This window comes from Tupaia chinensis, unplaced genomic scaffold, assembly GCF_000334495.1.
Source record: "Tupaia chinensis unplaced genomic scaffold, TupChi_1.0 Scaffold146140_1, whole genome shotgun sequence".
NCBI classification, from domain to species: domain Eukaryota; kingdom Metazoa; phylum Chordata; class Mammalia; order Scandentia; family Tupaiidae; genus Tupaia; species Tupaia belangeri.
Window position 1 is genome coordinate 441,129 of NW_006205995.1, and position 19,376 is coordinate 460,504.

At 40.4% G+C, this 19,376-nt stretch overlaps 1 protein-coding gene across 3 annotated transcripts in view; it reads left to right on the forward strand.

Moving 5' to 3' along the window:
• ATOSA (atos homolog A) overlaps positions 1 to 19,376 on the forward strand; it is an 82,395-nt gene that overhangs the window by 41,294 nt on the left and 21,725 nt on the right. For all 3 annotated transcript variants that reach the window (XR_337445.3, XM_006168737.2, XM_006168736.3), the window contains 4 exons: positions 13,772 to 13,956; positions 14,579 to 14,781; positions 15,289 to 15,414; positions 17,092 to 18,907. Coding sequence is in view for 2 of the 3 variants with exons in the window: in XM_006168737.2 (XP_006168799.1) it covers positions 13,772 to 13,956; positions 14,579 to 14,781; positions 15,289 to 15,414; positions 17,092 to 18,907 (2,330 nt within the window). In the remaining variant the exon portion in view is untranslated. The remainder of the gene's footprint in view (positions 1 to 13,771; positions 13,957 to 14,578; positions 14,782 to 15,288; positions 15,415 to 17,091; positions 18,908 to 19,376) is intronic.

The window sequence follows — 19,376 nt, forward strand, 5'->3', positions numbered from 1 at the left end:
ACTTTATGAGCATTTAAAAACTTTATGAGCATTAAAAAACTCTACCAAAGAATATTTTTAGAGATTTGTGTAAGTGGCGAGATTTAAACCTTTAAAATGTAGATTTTTAAAAGTTAGTTGAGAGCCAGCCTGTGGCATAGTGGTTAAGGTCGCTACATCCCACATGGTTGACTGCAGTTTGAGTCCTAGACTCTGTAGCTTGACAGACATACCAGGTACATGCCCAAAATCCTGAAAGGAAAGAGCTGGAGAAGATGGGATTGCAGTGTGACCATTCCCAATGTGGGGGGATTGGGGGGGTTTCTTTCTCTTTGTCTGTCTGTCTGTTTCCAGGAGCTCACATGTCTTCTGTCAAAATGTAAAAAAGAAAAAAAAAATTAGTTGAAGTGATTTTTGAATCACTAGCTGTCATCTTTGGGAACCACTGATAAATCTGTAAGGTATCTGAGGATTAGAAAAACAGAGCGTTAGTACATTTGGAGTGCTGTCTATGCTGTCTGATGCACAAAAGGATGAATCACCTTCAGACCACAGAGTTTTTCCATGGTGTGGCTTTATAAGCTTGCTTGGAGGGGAGTGCTGGGAACAGGAGAAATTCTGGTGATTCAGTGCAATACAGAGGGTGGGACATGTTGATATAGCCCTAGGGGAGAGTAAGTTTGACCAGAGCCTTGAACTGGAGGAAGTGATGAGAGATGAGATGCAAAGAGGTCGATAAGGGGGAGAGAGGGTCACGAGAGAATGAGATAGTACCCTGCAGTGGGGCCTGGTCATGCTATGATCCTTTCTCCCCAAATTCTCCATCCCATCCGGATCTCGGGCATGCATGTTTCTGAAACCGAAGGGCCCAGGAGTTGGAGAGGGATCTGACTTCTGTGCAGGGCTTAACCACTGTGCCCCGGAGCCAGCCCACATGAGATCTCTCTACCTCATCTCTCACGGCTCCTCTTTATGCAGGCTGTGTTCCAGCCAGTGTGGGAATGGTGAGGGGTCAGATATGAGAGCTTGCCAAAACAGAATTAGGCAGACTTTATGACTGATAGCTGATTGAGGACAAGCTAAAGAGAGGAGGCATAAATGATTCTAAGGTTTCAAGTCACAGAAAGCAAAACAGCTGTGGTTGGGGCAAGTTTTGTACTTTGACCAACACCCCCGTGATTATTTTTAGTTTGTGGTCGGCTAGATGAAACACTGCCGGTCTGTGCTTATGACCAAAGAGGTACTAACAATGAATGGAAGGGTAGTAGTTTGTAACTTCAAACACTGCTTACGTAGAATCAGATCACTGGAATTGGAAAGGGCCTCTCTTTCATTTTACAGGTAAGTTTGTTGGTTCAGAGTTTAGTGGTCCTTTCCCAAGGTCTGAGGGCTTTTTATTTCAAAGATGAAATTATTAGTATCCAGGTGTTCTGGCTTCTGGTACTCAATTCTTCACTTTACATACTTACTATTGGGCTCATGCACTGACTGGAGGAAGACAAAGAGAAGGAAAGGAAGTGAGGAAGCACCCCTGAATAGAGATGGCCACGCCTCAATCCCTTATCACCCACTCTCCTCTTAAGGTTTTGGGTGTGCGTGCGTGCACATACACACACACACACACACACACACACACACCCCTAGCATGTTTTCCTTTTCCTTTTTTTTAGAGAGTTTTTTTTCTATAGAGTGTGTGCATTTGCCAGAGAAACAAAGACAGAGAGAAGGTGAGAAATCACCCCCAAGGGAGATGGCTATGCTGCGATCCCTTCTCCTCTCTGAATTTTGGACACTTTCTATACATGCCCAGTGTGAGTTTCAAGCCTCCAGTTCCTGGACTCAGACTGTATTTGGCCATGTGGGAGTCAGTGCCTTATCTACTACGCCACCTGCTGACCCCACACCTGGAGTGTTTTTCAAGCTGCTAAGTCTAGAACTTGAGTCATACAATTGGCCACATGAGATCTGGCTCCCTTAACCACTGTGCCATCTGCTGGCCTGCATTATTTTTTTCTTTTTTTGGAGAGGTTTCTGCTATAGGGCGGGTGCGTTCGCCAGACAGACAGAGAGAGACAGAGAGACAGAAAGCGAGAAATCACCCCCCGGGGGGATGGCCACGAGGCAATCTGTTCTCCTCCATTCTCCTCTTGGGATCTTGGGCATGCACACACATGCGCCCGGTGTGAGTTTTAAGCCACTGGGTCCGGGACGCGAACCGCGGTCGACTACGTGGGAGTCCAGCGACATAGCCATTACGCTAACTGCTGGTCCCTGGCTTGCATTTTTCATACTTTTGATGATTACTAACATTTTTTCATTTTATTTTTGTATAATTGAAAGATCTGTGAATTTTAAAATCCAGTACAACTTTAAATTACTTCTATTTCTATTTAATAGCTATTTCTATTATTTAGCTATTAAAATTTAGGGAAATGATCTAAATACGGAATTTAAGCAGCTTGGCAAATTTATAAACAGATGATCTTAGAATAATAAAAAAAAATTTTAAATTGCTTTATCAAGGTACCTATGCTCAGTTGTCTATAATTCCGATAGTCTGTGAATTGGCTGTACCAAAACCAGTTTAATCTGGTACTAGGAAATACTGTGTACTTGGATGCTTGAAGCTGATAATGACTACAGAGTCATCTTAAAAGCATGACTTTAGCATTAAATCCTACTGCTTGATTATTATCTTTATCAAGATATACTGTCATTGGCAAAGTTACTATTTTGAAGGGGGAGTAGAGCATTGTGAAATTGCCTTTGCAGGAAAACAGAAGAAGGACTGTTTCTATTCTCACCACCTTGTAATAAGGTGATATCTTTACAGTAGTCATTTACAGTTAAACTATACTTTTCCATTCTAAATCATTGAGCTCCCCACATTTGCACAGAAAGTAACGAATGAAGCATAAACAGTTGTCAGGGTAGCATTGTCTGCCTGCTTCAACTGGGTGAATCACTGAAGGAACCAGTGGGTATCCTTTCTTGGTGCCGTTACATCATCTTATTTCCATTTTGGCAAGCTAGAATTTTCATATGCATCTGGTCTGTTCTCCCTTTCTCCCCTACCCACTATCTTTTTTGTTTTTGTTTTTCATTTTATGGCCAAAAGATGTACACTTACCAAAGAGAGGGAAAAAAAGAGCGAGAGAACCTCCTTCTCCCCCTCAGTGGGGCACATTCATGCGACAGTTCATTTTCCTCCATTTCTCCATCCCATCAGGATTTGGGGCGTGCAAGCGCATGTGCCCAATGTATTTTTCAAGCCACTTGGGTCAGAATTCAGATTGTGGTTGGCCATGTGGGATCCTGCTTATGCCTAGCACTTAACTGCTGTGCTCCAGGGCCAGCCCCCGCTTGTTTGTGTGTGTTGTGTGTTTTGTTTTAATTTGTTTTGCTTAGGGAGATTTTTTGCTATAGGGAGTGTGTGCTTGCCAGAGAGACGGAAAGTGAGAAATCACTCCCTGGGGGATGTCCATACTGCAATCCCTTCTCTATTCTCTTAGGATTTTTGGGCACGCGTGCACTTGTGCCCATTGTGACTTTCAAGGACCTGAACCTCTGTCAGCCACACGGGAGTCAAGCATCTTAACCACTATGCCACTTGCTGTTCTCCCCACCTCGTTTTTTTTTATAGCATATTTATTTCTTTCATCAGAAAGATAAGTACCTCTGGGAACCAACAGTTAGCGTAATGGCTATGTCGCTGGACTCCCATGTAGTCAACTGCGGTCTGCATCCTGGACCCGGTGGCTTAAAACTCACGCCGGGCGCGTGTGCGTGCGTGCCCAAGATCCCGGGAGGAGAATGGAGGAGAAGGGATTGCGGCGTGACCATCTCCCCTGGGGGTGATTTCTCACTTTCTGTCTCTATGTCTCTCTCTGTCTGGCGAGCACACTCACCCTATAGCAAAAAAACTCTCAAAAAAAAAAAAAAAAAAAACTCACGCCGGGCACGTGTGCGTGCATGCCCAAGATCCCGAGAGGAGAATGGAGGAGAAGGGATTGCGGCGTGACCATCTCCCCTGGGGGTGATTTCTCACTTTCTGTCTCTATGTCTCTCTCTGTCTGGCGAGCACACTCACCCTATAGCAAAAAAACTCTCAAAAAAAAAAAGATTAAAATAATATATTTATATAACTGCACAAGTATTATATGTATATTTTCTGTAAATAAATAATTGTGCAACTACACAATTTTTATATGCATTTTTATAATAAGAAGCATGGTTCTACAACTTTTCACTTAACAATATATCTTAGCAGTTTATGTTAATTCATGTCAGCATTATTAGAAAGCCTAAATGCCATGTTTAATAGATAATTAAAAATTCAACCAAATAGTAGTAAGATTGTGGAAAAGTAGATGTTTACTCATTTTTAAATGCTGCATAAAATTTTTTGATGGCTCTGAATTATAGTTAAATGTAATAATGACACTGAGGACTAACCCATTACTAAATCCTTAAGTTTTCATAGAAACTTCATTTGAGCCAACCCTGTCTGAAATGTTGAAGACAGAAAGTGAGATCTGCATTTGACTTAGCAGACTCTGTGTGGGGAAGTAAGTACAGAAATGGGACAAAGTTCTGTCAATTCTAGTTACTGTCTCTGTATTTTGGGGAGATTACATAGACTTCTTATGCTACTTCCTTTTACCAGAGAAATCTGAAAATAATCTTATCAGAAAAATCTGACTTAGAAAAATTACAATATAAATCAAAACTGCTGTTTTAACTTTGATGTATTTAAATGATTCTAAAATTACTAAACCTAAAGTGTAAGAGTTTGTATAATTTTTTTTTTTGGAGAGGTTTTTGCTATAGGGCACATGCGCTAGCCAGACAGACAGAGAGACAGAAAGTGAGAAATCACCCCCAAGGGGGTATGGCCACGCCACAGTCCCTTCTCCTCCATTCTCCTCTCGGGATCTCGGGCACACATGCACACGCACCCCACTTGAGTTTTAAGCCACCGGGTCCGGGACTCAAACCGCTGTCGACTACATGGGAGTCCAGTGACAGAGCCATTAGCCTAACTGCTGGTCCCTATAAATTTTTTTTTTTAAGAGAGATTTTTGCTCTAGGGTACGGGTGCTTGCTGGAGATACAGAATGTGAGAAATCACTCCCCAGGGGTTTGGCCCCGCTACAATCCCTTCTCTTTCATTGGCCTCTCAGGATCTTGGGCATGAACACACACATGCCCAGCATAAGTTTTAAGCTTCCAGGTCTGGGACGATGTGAGAGTCCAGCAACTTAACCATTACGGCATCTGCTGATCCTAAGACTTTGCGTGAATTTGACATTGAGATGGACTTTAGGATGCAATGAAGAAAAATCCTTTTAATAATGAATAGGTTTGGTTTTAGGAACTAAGTCCATTTAGGCTGCTGTAATAAAATTCTTTGGACCGAGTGATTTATATTATTCATCTCTTTGTTTTAATTGCTATAGAGCATGTGCACTTGTCAAAGAAAGAGAACACACTTCCTAATGGATGTGGTGTTGCTGCAGTTCTTTTTCTACCATTTCTCTATCTGGTCAGGATTTGGGGCACACACACATGTGCCTTGCATGTTTTCAAACTGCCAGGACCAGGATTCTAACTGTGGTTGGCCGTGTGGGATCTGCCTCCCTATGCACAGTGCGTAACCACTGCACCATGGGGCCAGTCCCTGAGTGATTTGTAATATAAACATAAGAAATTTATTGCTCACAATTCTGTAACGTGAAGTCTAAAACCAAGGAACCAACATACTCAGTGTCTGATAAGGGCTCACCTTCTGCTTCATAGATGACACCTTGCTCCATCCTCGTGTAGTAGAAGAGAGAAACTCCTTTGGACCTCTTATAAGGGTACTTCTAATACCATCACATTAAGTATTAGATTTCAGTATAGGAATCAGGGTAGTGGGGAGGGGCAGACATGCAGTCCATAGCAGGAATTCGGTCATATATTTTTTGGAAAGGCCAAGTAGACTTTTATGCTGATGCAAAGATTACATCTGAGAGAGAAAGAGAGACAGAGAAACATTTTAAAGATATTTTAGAAGGTGCTTTTAATTTGCCGGAAGGCACATGCACTTGCCAAAGAGAGATGAGGAGGCAGGAAAAGAAAGCACTTCCTCCCTCCCAGTGAGGCATGGCCATGCCACAGTTCCTTCTTCATTTCTCTATCCTGTAGGGATTTGGGGCATGCACGTACATACACCTGGTGTGTTTCTTAAGCCAACATTCCAACTGCAGTCAGCCATGTGAGATCCAACTCCCTTAACCACTATACTACAGGATTGGACTTCCACCTATGTTCTTTTTTTTTTTTTTTCTTTTTTTGGAGAGGTTTTTGCTATAGGGCCCATGTGTTCACCAGAAAGACAGAGACAGAGAGACAGAAATCACCCCTCAGGGGGGATGGCCACACTGCAATCCCTTCTTCTCCATTCTCCTCTTGCGATCTTGGGCATGCACACATACACGCCAGGCGTGAGTTTAAGTCACCAGGTCCGGGACTTGAACTGCAGTTGACTACATGGGAGTCCAGCGACATAGCCATTACAACACACACTGGTCCCTCCACCTATGTTCTTATTAGCTGTTAAAGTCAATATTTAATCACCAGTGAATTTTAAGTATAAATCATAATTCTAAGTATGAATATGACACTGAAATATAAGGCAATCCTTGGGTATTAATGGCCATTGGGATTTTCTAGAAAAAGATTATGCTTGTTTTTTGGGAAAAAAAAATTTACTGCTAAAGGGTGCATGTACTCATCAGAGAGAGAGAATGCAAGCCAATGGGAGATAGTCATGCCACAATCCTTTTTCCACCATTAGTCCATCCTGCAGGATTTTGGGTTTGTTCACACACACACACACACACACACACACACAAGCTGCTGAAGCCGGAATTTGAACTGTGGTCAGCCATGTGGGATCTGACTCCCTACTACTATGCTGTGGGGCCATCCTACTTTTATTTTTTCAAGCTCCAGTTTGTTCTTTGGGCTGCTAAATTTCGAAACCTCAACAACTCAAGCAAAACCTCAAGGACTTGAACCATGGTTGGCCACATGGGAATCCAGTGCCCTTAACCACCACACCACCCTTACTTCCATTTTTTTAAGAAAGTAAAGTTTGGAGACACTAAATGAGTTTTCTTTGGCTACACAATTAGCAGCAGATTGGGATTTAAGTTGCCTATTAACCATGAAACCATGATTTCTAATAAAATATCCAATCTCATTTCACCAATTCATTATAATATAGATTTACATTAATCTTTATTTTTTAAAATTTTATGTATTTATTTTTTAGGAATTTTTCATAGGGCACATGCACTTGCCAGAGAGAGGGAAAGCAAGAAATCACCCATGGGGGATGGCTACACTGCAGTCCGTTTTCCTCCATTCTCCCCTTGGGATTTTGGGCAAACATGCACGAGTACCTAGTATGATTTTCAAGGCACCGGGTCCAGGACTCATCCATGCTCAGCCATGTGGGAGTGCAGTACCTTAATGACCACACCACCTGCTGGCTACAACTTTAATCTTTATTAAGCATACATTTTTTTTTTTTTGCGGGGGGGGAGGGGAAGGATTTTGCTATAGGGCATGTATGCTCACGAAAGAGACTGAGAGACAGAAAGCAAGAAATCACCCCCCACACACGCCAGGGGAGACAGCCGTACCATAATCCCTTCTCCTCCATTCTCCTCTCGAGATCTTGGGCACACATGCACATGCACTCAGTGTGAGTATAAGCCACCGGGTCCAGGACTCAAACCACTGTCAACTACTTGGGAGTTCAGTGACATAGCCATTACGCTAACTGCTAGTCCCAAGGATAGATTTTGATGAGAGTACATTTACTTTGGTTAATGTACAAACATAATTTGATTAAAGGTCTATAAAGTATGAATGCAGTTCTCATGAACTTCAGCACCTATAGCAATGTCTTATATCCCCTTCAAATAAGTTTTTGGATAGTTGCTTTCATTCTTAAAGAATCTTTGCGAAAGAAGCTGATAAGTATTCAACTAGTTTATTCATTTTCTTTTAGGTCTATTAGGATATATTGCATTTAAATTAGAATCTGATAAAACTGATGATTTTACTTTTAACGATATTTGGTTTATTTTAAAATGCACATTTTCCACATTTTAAATTTCTGAACTCAGCTTCTTATACTTTATAGCACATTATAGTCTAAGTAAAAGCTTTTTCCCCCCTTTGTTAGTGAAAAATAAAAATTGTATTTTAAATCGATAGCACTTTAGATTTTGATAATTTAACAATAGTAATTATATATGAATGATTGTTATATGTAGTGGGCCTATTCTTATAGGTAAACAATATGATGGCTGATTATATGAGCTTTGGGCAAATATCTTAGCATTGTTGGGAAGATTAATTAAAATAAGATATTCATCACAATATCTGGCATACATAAGAAACTAAAAAGTGTTAGTCATGGGACCAGCAGGTGGCGTGGTGGTTAAGGCGCTGGACACTCCTACATGGCTGACCATGGTTCGAGTCCTGGACCTGTTGGCTTGCTTTCTCACTTTCCCTCTTTCTCTCTCTCTCTCTGTGTATCTCTCTGGTCAAAATAAAATAAAATGAATGAATAAAAGTAAATAATTCTAAAAAAAAAAGTGTTAGCCATTATTATAATGTTGTAGCAGTATTAAGAACTACATGATAGATCCATAACCACATGCCAAAGAGCAGTGTCCATCAGTTTTTTTCCTTCAGTGTAAGTGAAAGAAATCTGCTGTTCTCTCAGCTATTTTCAGTACACAAGTCCTTTTACAAACAGAAACCTGTCAGGCACTAAGTTGATATTTCCTAGATTGCTGTATTTTTAGAATGTTGAAAGCCATCACACTATATAATGTCCTCTTATTAGAGACTCTTATTCTGGCATGTTTCCAAAGTATAGAAACTTAATATAGATATTCAGTAGTCTAGTCCAGAGAAATTTGTCCAAGTTACTTGGTACTAGATGTTGTATGAGAAACAAGGTTATTGTTAGTAGACTTTGAGAATGCCAAGTATAAGAATTGTACTTCTTGCTTAATTTTTCACTTTTAATACAAGTCCAGTAGCAAACGATATTATAGAAACACTTTTCCCTTCTCCCAGTAGTTAATCAGGCCTGTTTTCAGGCTTTCAGAACTTGTAAGTCTATGTATGCTTCAGACATTAAAATGTTTAATATAAAAGTGTTCATTTAAGTTTACATGAAAGGTCACGTATTGTCCTAGGATGATACAGACTCATCTGAGCTTTGATACTTCTCTTTTTTGCCTGAAGTTGCTCTTTCAAATATTCATAATCCATGCTTCCTGAGGGATACTTCAGTACAATTTAAAGATAAATAAATACATTATTTCCATACTTTTTATTTTTTCATCTGTAAAGAATGAAAACTATGGGCCAGTTCTATAGCCTAGTGATTAAAGAAGCCAGATCCCACATGGCCAACTGCAGTTCAAATTCTGGCCCTAGAGGCTTGAAAACATACCAAGTGTATGTGCATGTGTGCTCCAAATTCCAGCCCGATGGAGACATGGAGGAGAAGGGTTGCAGCATGACATGGGAGGGGGTTGCTTTCTCCATCTCTATTTCTGTCTCTATGTCTCTCTTGCTCTGTCTCTGGTGAGCACATGCATCCTTTAGCACTTTTTTCTTTTCTTTTTTTTTAATCTAAAGAAAAAAACAAGCGGGACCAACAGTTGCGTAATGGCTATGTCGCTGGACTCCCATGTAGTCGACCATGGTTCGCGTCCTGGACCCGGTGGCTTAAACTCAAGCCGGGTGCATGTGCATGCGTGCCCAAGATCCCAAGAGGGGAATGGAGGAGAAGGGATTGTGGTGTGGCCATCCTCCCTGGGGGGTTATTTCTCGCTTTCTGTCTCTCTGTCTCTCTCTGTCTTTCTGGCGAGTGCATGTGCCCTATAGCAAAAACCTCTCAAAAAAAAAAAGATGCAAGATGGACAAGTAGAAGCTTAGAGTCTTAGGCAATAGACTGTCTTAGTAATTCAGGTAGAGAGTAGTAGCAGTAAGAGCCTAAATAAGTAACGGTTCTGAGGATAAAAAAGAGAGAGAGAGAGCTTAATTACAGGAAAAATTTTTAAAAACTACTTCGTAGGATAAATTTTAGGATCCTGGAAGAAGAGGATCTTCTGGTACCTGTCCCATAGGCCTAAAGAAGCAAAAAAGTTTGACCTTTTTAAATCCTTTTTTGGATTTTGAAATAATTCTATATAAGTGGTGATATTACTTGCTTTTCTAGAAAAGGCTATTGTGATACATGAATGGCCATTGTACTAACACAGAACCAAAAAAGTAGGCTTTTGTATTTATCGTTTATATTCTATGGGATAATCGACAATGTATGTCATGTTGTCCAATCTTCCATCATCACCATGGACTGAGCTTGCTATTGTCAAAGTGACCATTGACTTTCTTATGTCAAACCCATACTTCACTTCTTTGTCTATATTTTCTTAACCCTTGCCAGTGTCTGAGACCATCAACCATACCCTGCTTGAAACATTTTTTTTCCTCATGGTTTCCACTATACTATACCTGATCATTCTTTTTTTTTAAAAGAATTGTTTATTTATTTATTTAATTCCATTTGTTGTTATTATTATTTAATTTGACTAGATAGAGACAGAGAGATAGGGAAAGCGAGAAAGCAAGCTGGCAGATCCAGGACACAAATCATGGTTGACCATGTGGGAATCCAGTGTCTAACCACCACGCCATCTGGGGCCCTCTGATAATTCTTTGGCAGGTTCTTCTTGTACTTGTTGGAGTGCCCCAGGGCTTTGTCATGAATTGCCTGCTCTCCACTATCTATATATTTCTCTGTAACTCTTAACTCTAGGCCAACTACAACCTCCTAATTAATAAACCTACTTTGATTTCTTTCTTCTAATTTTTGTTATTGCTAGCGGCCAGGGTGAACATTTAAAAATGTATATCAGGTCATGTCATTTCTCTGGTTAAAACCCTCCATGGCTTCTTAATTCCCTTTAGAATAAAATCTAGAGGTCAGCAGTTGACGTAAAGGTTAAGAAGCTGGATCCCACATGGCCAGCTGTGTGATTTGAGTCCCAGTCCTGGCACCGTGAAAAATACACCAGTACATGTTCGTGCAGGCCCAGAATCCTGAGAGGAGTCTGAAGGAGATGAGATAGTGGCATTGATGCCCCTCAGGGGCAATTTGAGTCCTAGACCCATCAGCTTAAAACTCACACACATGTGCATGAATGTTCAAGCTCCTTTGAAGAGAGTGGAGAAGGGACTGTGGTGTGGCCATCCCCCCTGGGGGTGATTTCTCGCTTTCTGTCTCTCTTTCTTTCTCTCTCCAGTGAGCACACGCACCCTGTGACAAAAATCTCTCTTAAAAAAAAAATCTCTGAGTCATAAAGCCTTTGAAGTGGGAACTATATGCATTGCAACTCTGACCCCCTGTTGCTTAATACAGTGTAGTAGGCACTTTACATATTTGTTGTTTAATTGGCAGTGATAAGAGGAACTTTTTCAAGATTGCTCTAGAAATTGTCCTGCTCTGCAGGTCAATGTTTTTTTTGTGTATTTTTGTTTGGTTTTTTGTTTGTTTGTTTGTTTTTGTTTTTGTTTTTGTTTTTTTTAGGAGATTTTTGCTATAGTGCTCATGTGCTCACCAGAGAGACGGAAAGTAGAAAGTGAGAAATCATCCCCGCATGGGACATGGCCACCCCTCAGTCCCTTCTCCATTCTTCTCTTGGGATCTTGGGGCACACACGCATCCAGCTGCTCAGTCTGAGACTCAAAGGCCGTGTGCGATCTACTACCTACTACGTGGGAGTTCAGTGACATAACCATTACGCCATCTGCTGGTCCCATAGGTCAATGCTTTTTAAACTTAACCATCCAAAAATTAGAGCTCTTGGGCCAGTCCCATAGTTTGTGGTTAAGGGAGCCAGGTCCCATATGACCAACCATAATTCAAATCCTGGGCTCATTGATTTGAAAGACACATTGAGTACATGCATGTGCATGCCCCAAATCCTAACAGGATGGCAAGGTGGAAAAGAAGTGATTAAGGCATGACCCCGCACCCCATTGGGAAGTGTTTTCTCCCTCTCTTCTCTGGCAATTAAAAAGTTAAAATATAATTGCACCGTTTGGCAATAAAAAAAAAAAAAAAAGAAAATAGTGCTGCAGCCAGCAGGTGGCATTGTGCTTAAGGTCCTGACTCCCACATGGCTGACCACGGTTTGAGTCCCAGACCTGGAGGCTCACACCTGGTGTGTGTGCATGCCCAAAATCCCAAGAGGAGAATGGAGGAGGGATTGCTACCTGGACATCCCCCCATGGAGTGATTTCTCTCTTTCACTCTGTCCCTGTCTCCAGCAAGCACACGTACCCTATGTGTGTAAACCTAAAACACAAACAAACAGAATAGTGCATTTACTAGAAAATTTTAAATGACCACAACTAAGTGAAAGTATTCGTAGGTTAGCTTGTTTAGGACTGTGTAATAACCAGAATATCACAATCCATATATTGCAGAAGAGGCCTTCTCCTTACACTGCCTGATACAGCAGTTCTCCCTCTGAAACATTTATTTCTGTATGGCAAAGGCATAGAGGACCCCATGACTGATGTGTCTATCACAGAATGTGTTCTGTGAGAGCAAGGATTAGTTAAGGAAGGGAGAGGGAGTGAGAGAGAAAAGCCTGCAGTTCAATCTACATCTCTTTCTGATATGTAGTAATGGACATAAGACAGTAAAACATCTTAACTAAATGACATAAACATTTTAACCTCTAGGCTACTAATGTGTGCTGATGTAGGAACAATTCTATGCCATAATTTCAATCGGTTCTGTTTAAATGGAGTTTGGAATTATCCATCAAGTTTTCCCTTCTCTGTACTTCGTGAATCAGGAGTTTATTTTGATTCTCATTTTTATTGGGTTTTTACTCTGTGTTGACAAACATAATTGAATGTGAAATGCGATATTATTTATTTTGGGCATATCAGATGAGGTTTTTTGTTTGTTTGGGTTTTTTTTGGAGAGTTTTTTGCTATAGGGCACACGCGCTCACCAGAAAGACAGAGAGAGACAGAGACAGAAAGCGAGAAATCACCGCCCCCCTCCCCCCACCGGGGGGAATGGCCACGCCGCAATCCTTTCTCCTTCATTCTCCTCTCGTGATCTTGGGCACGCACATACACACGCCCAGAGTGAGTTTAAGCCACCGGGTCCAGGACTCGAACAGCGGTTGACTACATGGTAGTCTAGCAACTTAGCCATTATGCTAACTGCTATTCTCCAGATGAGTTTATATTAAGAGCACATTGGGGGGGGGGAGGTCAGCAGGGAATGTGGTGGTTGGGGCACTGGACTCCCATGTGGCAGACAGACCATGGGTCAAGTGTTAGATCTGGAGACGTGCTTTTCACTTTCCTTTTCTCTCTGTCTCTCTGGTCAAATTAAAATAATAATAATAATGATAAAAATATTTTTAGAAGATTACATTGGGACCAGCAGGTGGCATCATGGTTGGTGGCTGGACTCCTACGTAGCAGACTGCAGTTCGAGTCTCTGACCCCTGCTGACTTGCTTTCTCACGTTCCCTCTCTCTGTCTCTCTGTCTCTCTCTGTTAAGTTCATGTACATTATAGCAATCAAGTAAGTAAATTAAGTTAAAAATAATTTTTTTAAAAGAAGAGTACATTAAAATAATGACCCTTTTCTTTCTCTCTTTTTTTTTAATGCCAGATACGCTAGATGAGTACTTTGAATATGATGCGGAGGAGTTCTTGGTCTCTTTGGCCTTGCTAATAACAGAAGGACGAACACCTGAATGTTCTGTAAAAGGTCGAACGGAAAGTTTCCATTGCCCTCCAGCACAGTCGTGTTACCCAGTAACTACCAAACATGAATGCAATGACAAACTGGCCCAGGTGAGAATTGTGTTAAATCCTTTTTATTTGTTTTTAAGGTAAACTAATTTAAATTCTGTCATCACCTTTACCATACCACAAGTTATGATTTTCACATTTAAATATGAACTTGGTCATAATCTTAAAGAAAAAATTTCTAATGCTGGGCTATAGCTAATAACCTTGGCTCTTAAAAAGGCTCTTGAAAGAGCTCCAGCTACCTTTAGTTTCTCAAACACAGAACATTCTTAAACTTTAGAAAAATCCTATCTATTTTGAGTGTTTATTTTGGTCTTCACATTTAAGAATTAATCTTGCCTATGAGATGATGGTGGAGTTAACTAGGCAAGGCTGGGCCAACTCAAAAGCCTGTCGTATTTGGTATACGGCAATTCTTTTTCCCACAAGGTAGAGCAAAGATCCTCTCCCAGGAGATTTGCGTTATAAATGTTCATTACTAATCCCTGCACTGTAGCATGAATCCATTATTTAATGAAGAAGCCTAAATATTAACCAGGCCTGAGCAAAGCTCTGCAATAGATGACTCATTTCTCATACAGATGTCTGCTTTATGATTATAATATTCAAGCTTAAATATAAAGTTAGATGGGTTATGGAGACCTTTTATTCTGTTCATTTTAAGTGTCGCCAAGCCAGACGAACCAGGTCTGAGGTCACATTGCTGTGGAAGAAGAGTCTTCCAATCATGGTGGAAGTGATGCTTCTACCAGACTGCTGCTATAGTGATGATGGGCCCACCACGGAAGGACTTGATCTCAATGATCCTGCAATTAAGCAAGATGCTTTGTTGTTAGAAAGGTGGATCTTGGAGCCAGTTCCTCGACAGTAAGTTGTTGTACTTAGTTTAACGTTATTCCTGGTAAATCAGAGTTCCTGTTACTTCCTATAAATCATCTTAATCATGCCTTCGAGGGGCTGGCAGGTGGCATGTTGGTTAAGGGTGCTGTACTCCTACATGGCTGATCACCACTCAAATCCCAAACCTAGCAGCTTGCATTTTTGCTTTCTCACTTTCTCTCCCCCTCTCCCTCTCCCTCTCCCCCCCGCCTATCTCAATCTGATCCTCTCTGTTCATATTAAAATAAATAAATGAATAAAGAAAGTTAAATAAAATAATTATTTTAAAAATTAATAATGCCTTTGAATCTATTCGTATAGTAATTGAGATAGTTTGTTTAGTGCTTGTGACTTTAAGTAACATTGGCGAGTGATCCCCCTGTTCCCTTGAAATGTACATCCTGAGTACTATGTTTTTTTTCAGCTTCTTCCTTTCTAACACTTGGTCATTTTGTACTTGCTGATATTTAAGTTACGCTTTGTTGCTTCCCTTAGGAATGGTGATCGATTTATTGAAGAGAAGAGTCTTCTGTTGGCTGTCCGCTCATTCGTGTTCTTTTCTCAGTTAAGTGCTTGGCTGAGTGTTTCCCATGGTGCTATTCCACGAAATATTCTTTACAGGTATGTTTATGGCAGGAAGGGGACAACGGTGGTTAGCTACGGATTATATTTTATCCTCTAAATAGTTTGTTTCCTTTATTTCTAAATATAAGTGGTTATTACTTAGGTTTTTCTCAAAACAAATTAGAGAGATTAGATTAAAACAGTATGAATTTTCCTTGTTAGTTAAATTGGTATAGAATAGTATTCAGAGAATTTTTGTTTGTTTTTGAGAGATTTTTGCTATAGGGCAAAAATAGCAAAAATTTGGGTCTAGGATTCAAACTGTGGTTGACCACATGGGAGTCTAGCCCATTTAACCACTACACTGCCTGCTGACCCCTCAGAGAACTTTTTAAGCTCACTGTAGAGAACCACAAATGAACTTAACGCTACTGTTGGAAAGTGGAAATGTTTATTGGACTGCTAAATTTTTGTAATGATAGTCTTATTTAATTTTTGGCACCTTGAAAAATGTGATTATATAGGGACTGAATAACTAATTATCTCCTTTGGCAGGTGGCCCTGAGATATAGTATCTTTTAATCACAACAGAATTGAATGAATTCATTTGTTTACTAGTAAATACAAAGTCATTATTCTTTTTTTTTTTTTAACAAATATTTTCTTTTTTTTGGGGGGGAAGGGGAGAGGTTTTTGCTATAGGGCGTGTGAGCTCGCCAGAGAGACAGAGACAGAAAGTGAGAAATCACCCCTAAGGGGGAATGGCCACACTGCAATCCCTTTTCCTCCATTCTGTTCTTAGGATCTTGGGCATGCACGCACATGCGCCTGGCAAGAGTTTAAGCCACTGGATCCAGGACTCGAACCACAGCTGACTACATGGGAATCCAGCAACATAGCCATTACGCCATCTGCTGGACCCAGCAAATATTTTCAAATTACAATATTCATGAGCTTTAATACATAGTAGTCTTTTTTTTTTTTAAAGTTTTTGTCATAGGGCACATGAGCTTACCAGAGAGAAACAGGGAAAGGGAAAGTGAGAAATCATCCCCCAGGGAGATTGCCATGCCATAATCTCCTCTTCTGCATTCTCCTCTTAGGATTTTGGTCATGCATACACACATGTCTGGCATGAGTTTAAAGCCACTGGCTCTGGAATTTGAAGTATGGTCCGCCCTGTGGGAGTTCCAGCACCTTCACCATGCCACCTGCTAGCCCCATAGTCTGGTATTCTTCTTTGTTTAGTCTGGTGTTCTTAAACAGAAGTTCATCTTGGGCTGGCCTATAGCCTAGTGGTTGAGGGAGTGGGATCCCACATGCCTGACCATGGTTTGAATCCCTGCCCCATTAGCTTGGAAAAACATGCCAGGCAGGTATGCATACAAACCAAAAATCCCAACATGAATATTGAGAGATGGAGGAAAAGGGATTGCAGCACAACCATACCCTACTGGGGGGAGTGTTTCCTCCCTTCCCCCAAACCACTGCCTCCCATCTTTTCATCTCTAGTCAACACACCCTCTGGCAATTAAAAAAAAAAAAATCATCTCTTCCAATGTTTTACCACTTATGCTAATTTTATTAGAATGATATGCATGGAAAAGTGACTAAAAGTAAACCTGAGTGGAAATGAATACAAACACAGGTATCTGAATGCTTCACAGTAATGTGTAATAATAAGGATACAACTTTTATAATTTATTGATTTGGTGTTTTTCCTTGTGATTCTAGAATCAGTGCTGCTGATGTAGACCTACAGTGGAATTTTTCACAGACTCCCATTGAACATGTATTTCCTGTTCCCAATGTTTCTCACAATGTGGCCTTGAAAGTCAGCGTTCAGTCCTTGCCCAGACAATCTAATTACCCAGTTTTGACCTGCAGTATTCATACTAACATTGGTCTTTATGAGAAAAGAATTCAAGAACATGAACTTAAAACCCATCAACATCACAGTTCTAACGAAGCAGAACATTGTAGTACGAACAGTTCACAGCGTCTGTGTAGCAAGCAAACCTGGACCATGGCGCCTGAAAGTGTATTACATGCAAAAACTGGCACACCTCCAGAATATACTGCAGCCATCAAAAATGTCAAACTACATCCGGGCACTGGCAGTAAAACTGATTATGGGGCACCTCAAACTAGTATTTCGGGCTTTAGTGACATAGGAGATATAAAGCCCCATGAAACATCAGTGAGAACGTTAAAGTCATTTTCAATGATTGACTCCAGTGTATCTAACCGCCACAGTTCCTGGCAGTCAGTTGGTGAAACTAACCCTTTAATAGGTTCTTTAATTCAGGAGCGACAAGAAGTCATTGCAAGAATTGCTCAGCATTTGATTCACTGCGATCCAAGCACTTCACATGTTTCGGGACATCCATTCAACACTCAGGAGTCTAGTTCTCTTAATTCAAAACTTCTACGGGTTTCACAAGAAAATGACAATGTGAGAAAATGTAGAGAAATGTTTTCCATTTCTCTTGGTAGTCCAGATTTTCCCTCCTTAGAAGACACCAGTGAAGGGAAAATTCGAGCAAAACCAGAAACTCCTCGAAGCGAAACTTGCCTCTCTAACGGTCTTTTTTCTCGGCAGTCTGTTGGAGAGACTAATCCTTTGATAGGCTCTTTACTCCAGGATCGGCAAGATGTCATTGCTAGGATCGCTCAGCACTTGGAACACATTGACCCAACAGCGTCACATGTACCCCGGCAGTCATTCGGCATTCATGACTCAAGTTCAGTTTCTTCTAAAGTGTTTAGGGGTTCATATGAAGACCAAAATTTATTGAAGAAAATTAAGGATGATGTCTCTGTTTCCATTCCTCATACAAAATGCTCCTTGTTAGGAGACAGCAGTGATGGGAAAGACTTAATACCTAATAAATATTTTAGTTCTTTTAAATGCAGTAATAAAGAAAAGACTTCTCTGAGCCCTCCAAAAAGAAATCATTATCAGAACAATTGTAATGAAATCATACAAAGTACATGTCAGGAGACAAGGAACAAGACATCTAGTTTATTGACTTCCTCAACTACATCTCACTGCAAAGAAAGTAACTTACCTTTGACAAGCATATTTAAGGATCCAGAAATTAGCAACGGAATTGATAAACAGTATTCAGATTGTAACAGTATTGACAAACAGATCTGCACAGATAAGTATAAGGAAAAAATAATAAAAAATAAAAGCTGTAATCCAGAATCTGTCAACAATCTCCAGTTTGATAATTCAAGAAAAGTTGACTCAACAATGAAAGCTACTATGTTGGAAATGTCTGAATATTTGAACAAATGTGAAAATAACTGCTTGAATCAAGACTTGAAAAGACCTAAGACATGTGAGCAAAATACTCAACCTAATAGCATAGGAAATTATCTCAGTAAAGATAATGAAGGTTTTAAATGCAAAGAGTCAGACCATTTGAAAAATGAACTGGATAAGAAAGATCCAATTGATAAAAAATCTCAAAACTGTTCTCAGAGAAAGAGTATACAAGACTGTTTGTCTACATGTGAACAACCAAAAAATACAGAGGTACTGGTAAGTAACATCCAATATTTAAATTATAATTCTCAACTGCTTGTTTCGAATTTTGTCTACAGGATATCTAATTATAAAGGCCCATCTAAAAAGTCTAATACTTTTGCTTTTATTCAGAAGCACTTAGGTTTCTAATATTTATTCTGTAGATATACATCCAGGAGACTGAATGCTATATAATATGTATGAAATAATAATTTGATTTGAATTATATCAAATGATAATGGCCATGCCCCAATCCCTCGGGAGTTTGGAAACACACACACACACACACACACTCACACACACACACAAACACACACACATATGCCTGGCATGAGTTGTAAACTGCTGGGTCCAGGACTCCTGCATAGTCAAGGAGTCCAGCTGCATAACCATTATGCCATCTGCTGGTCCCTATTATTATTTTTTAATTTGACCAGAGAGAGAGAGAGAGAGGGAAAGTGAGAAAGCAAGCTACCAGGTGGGT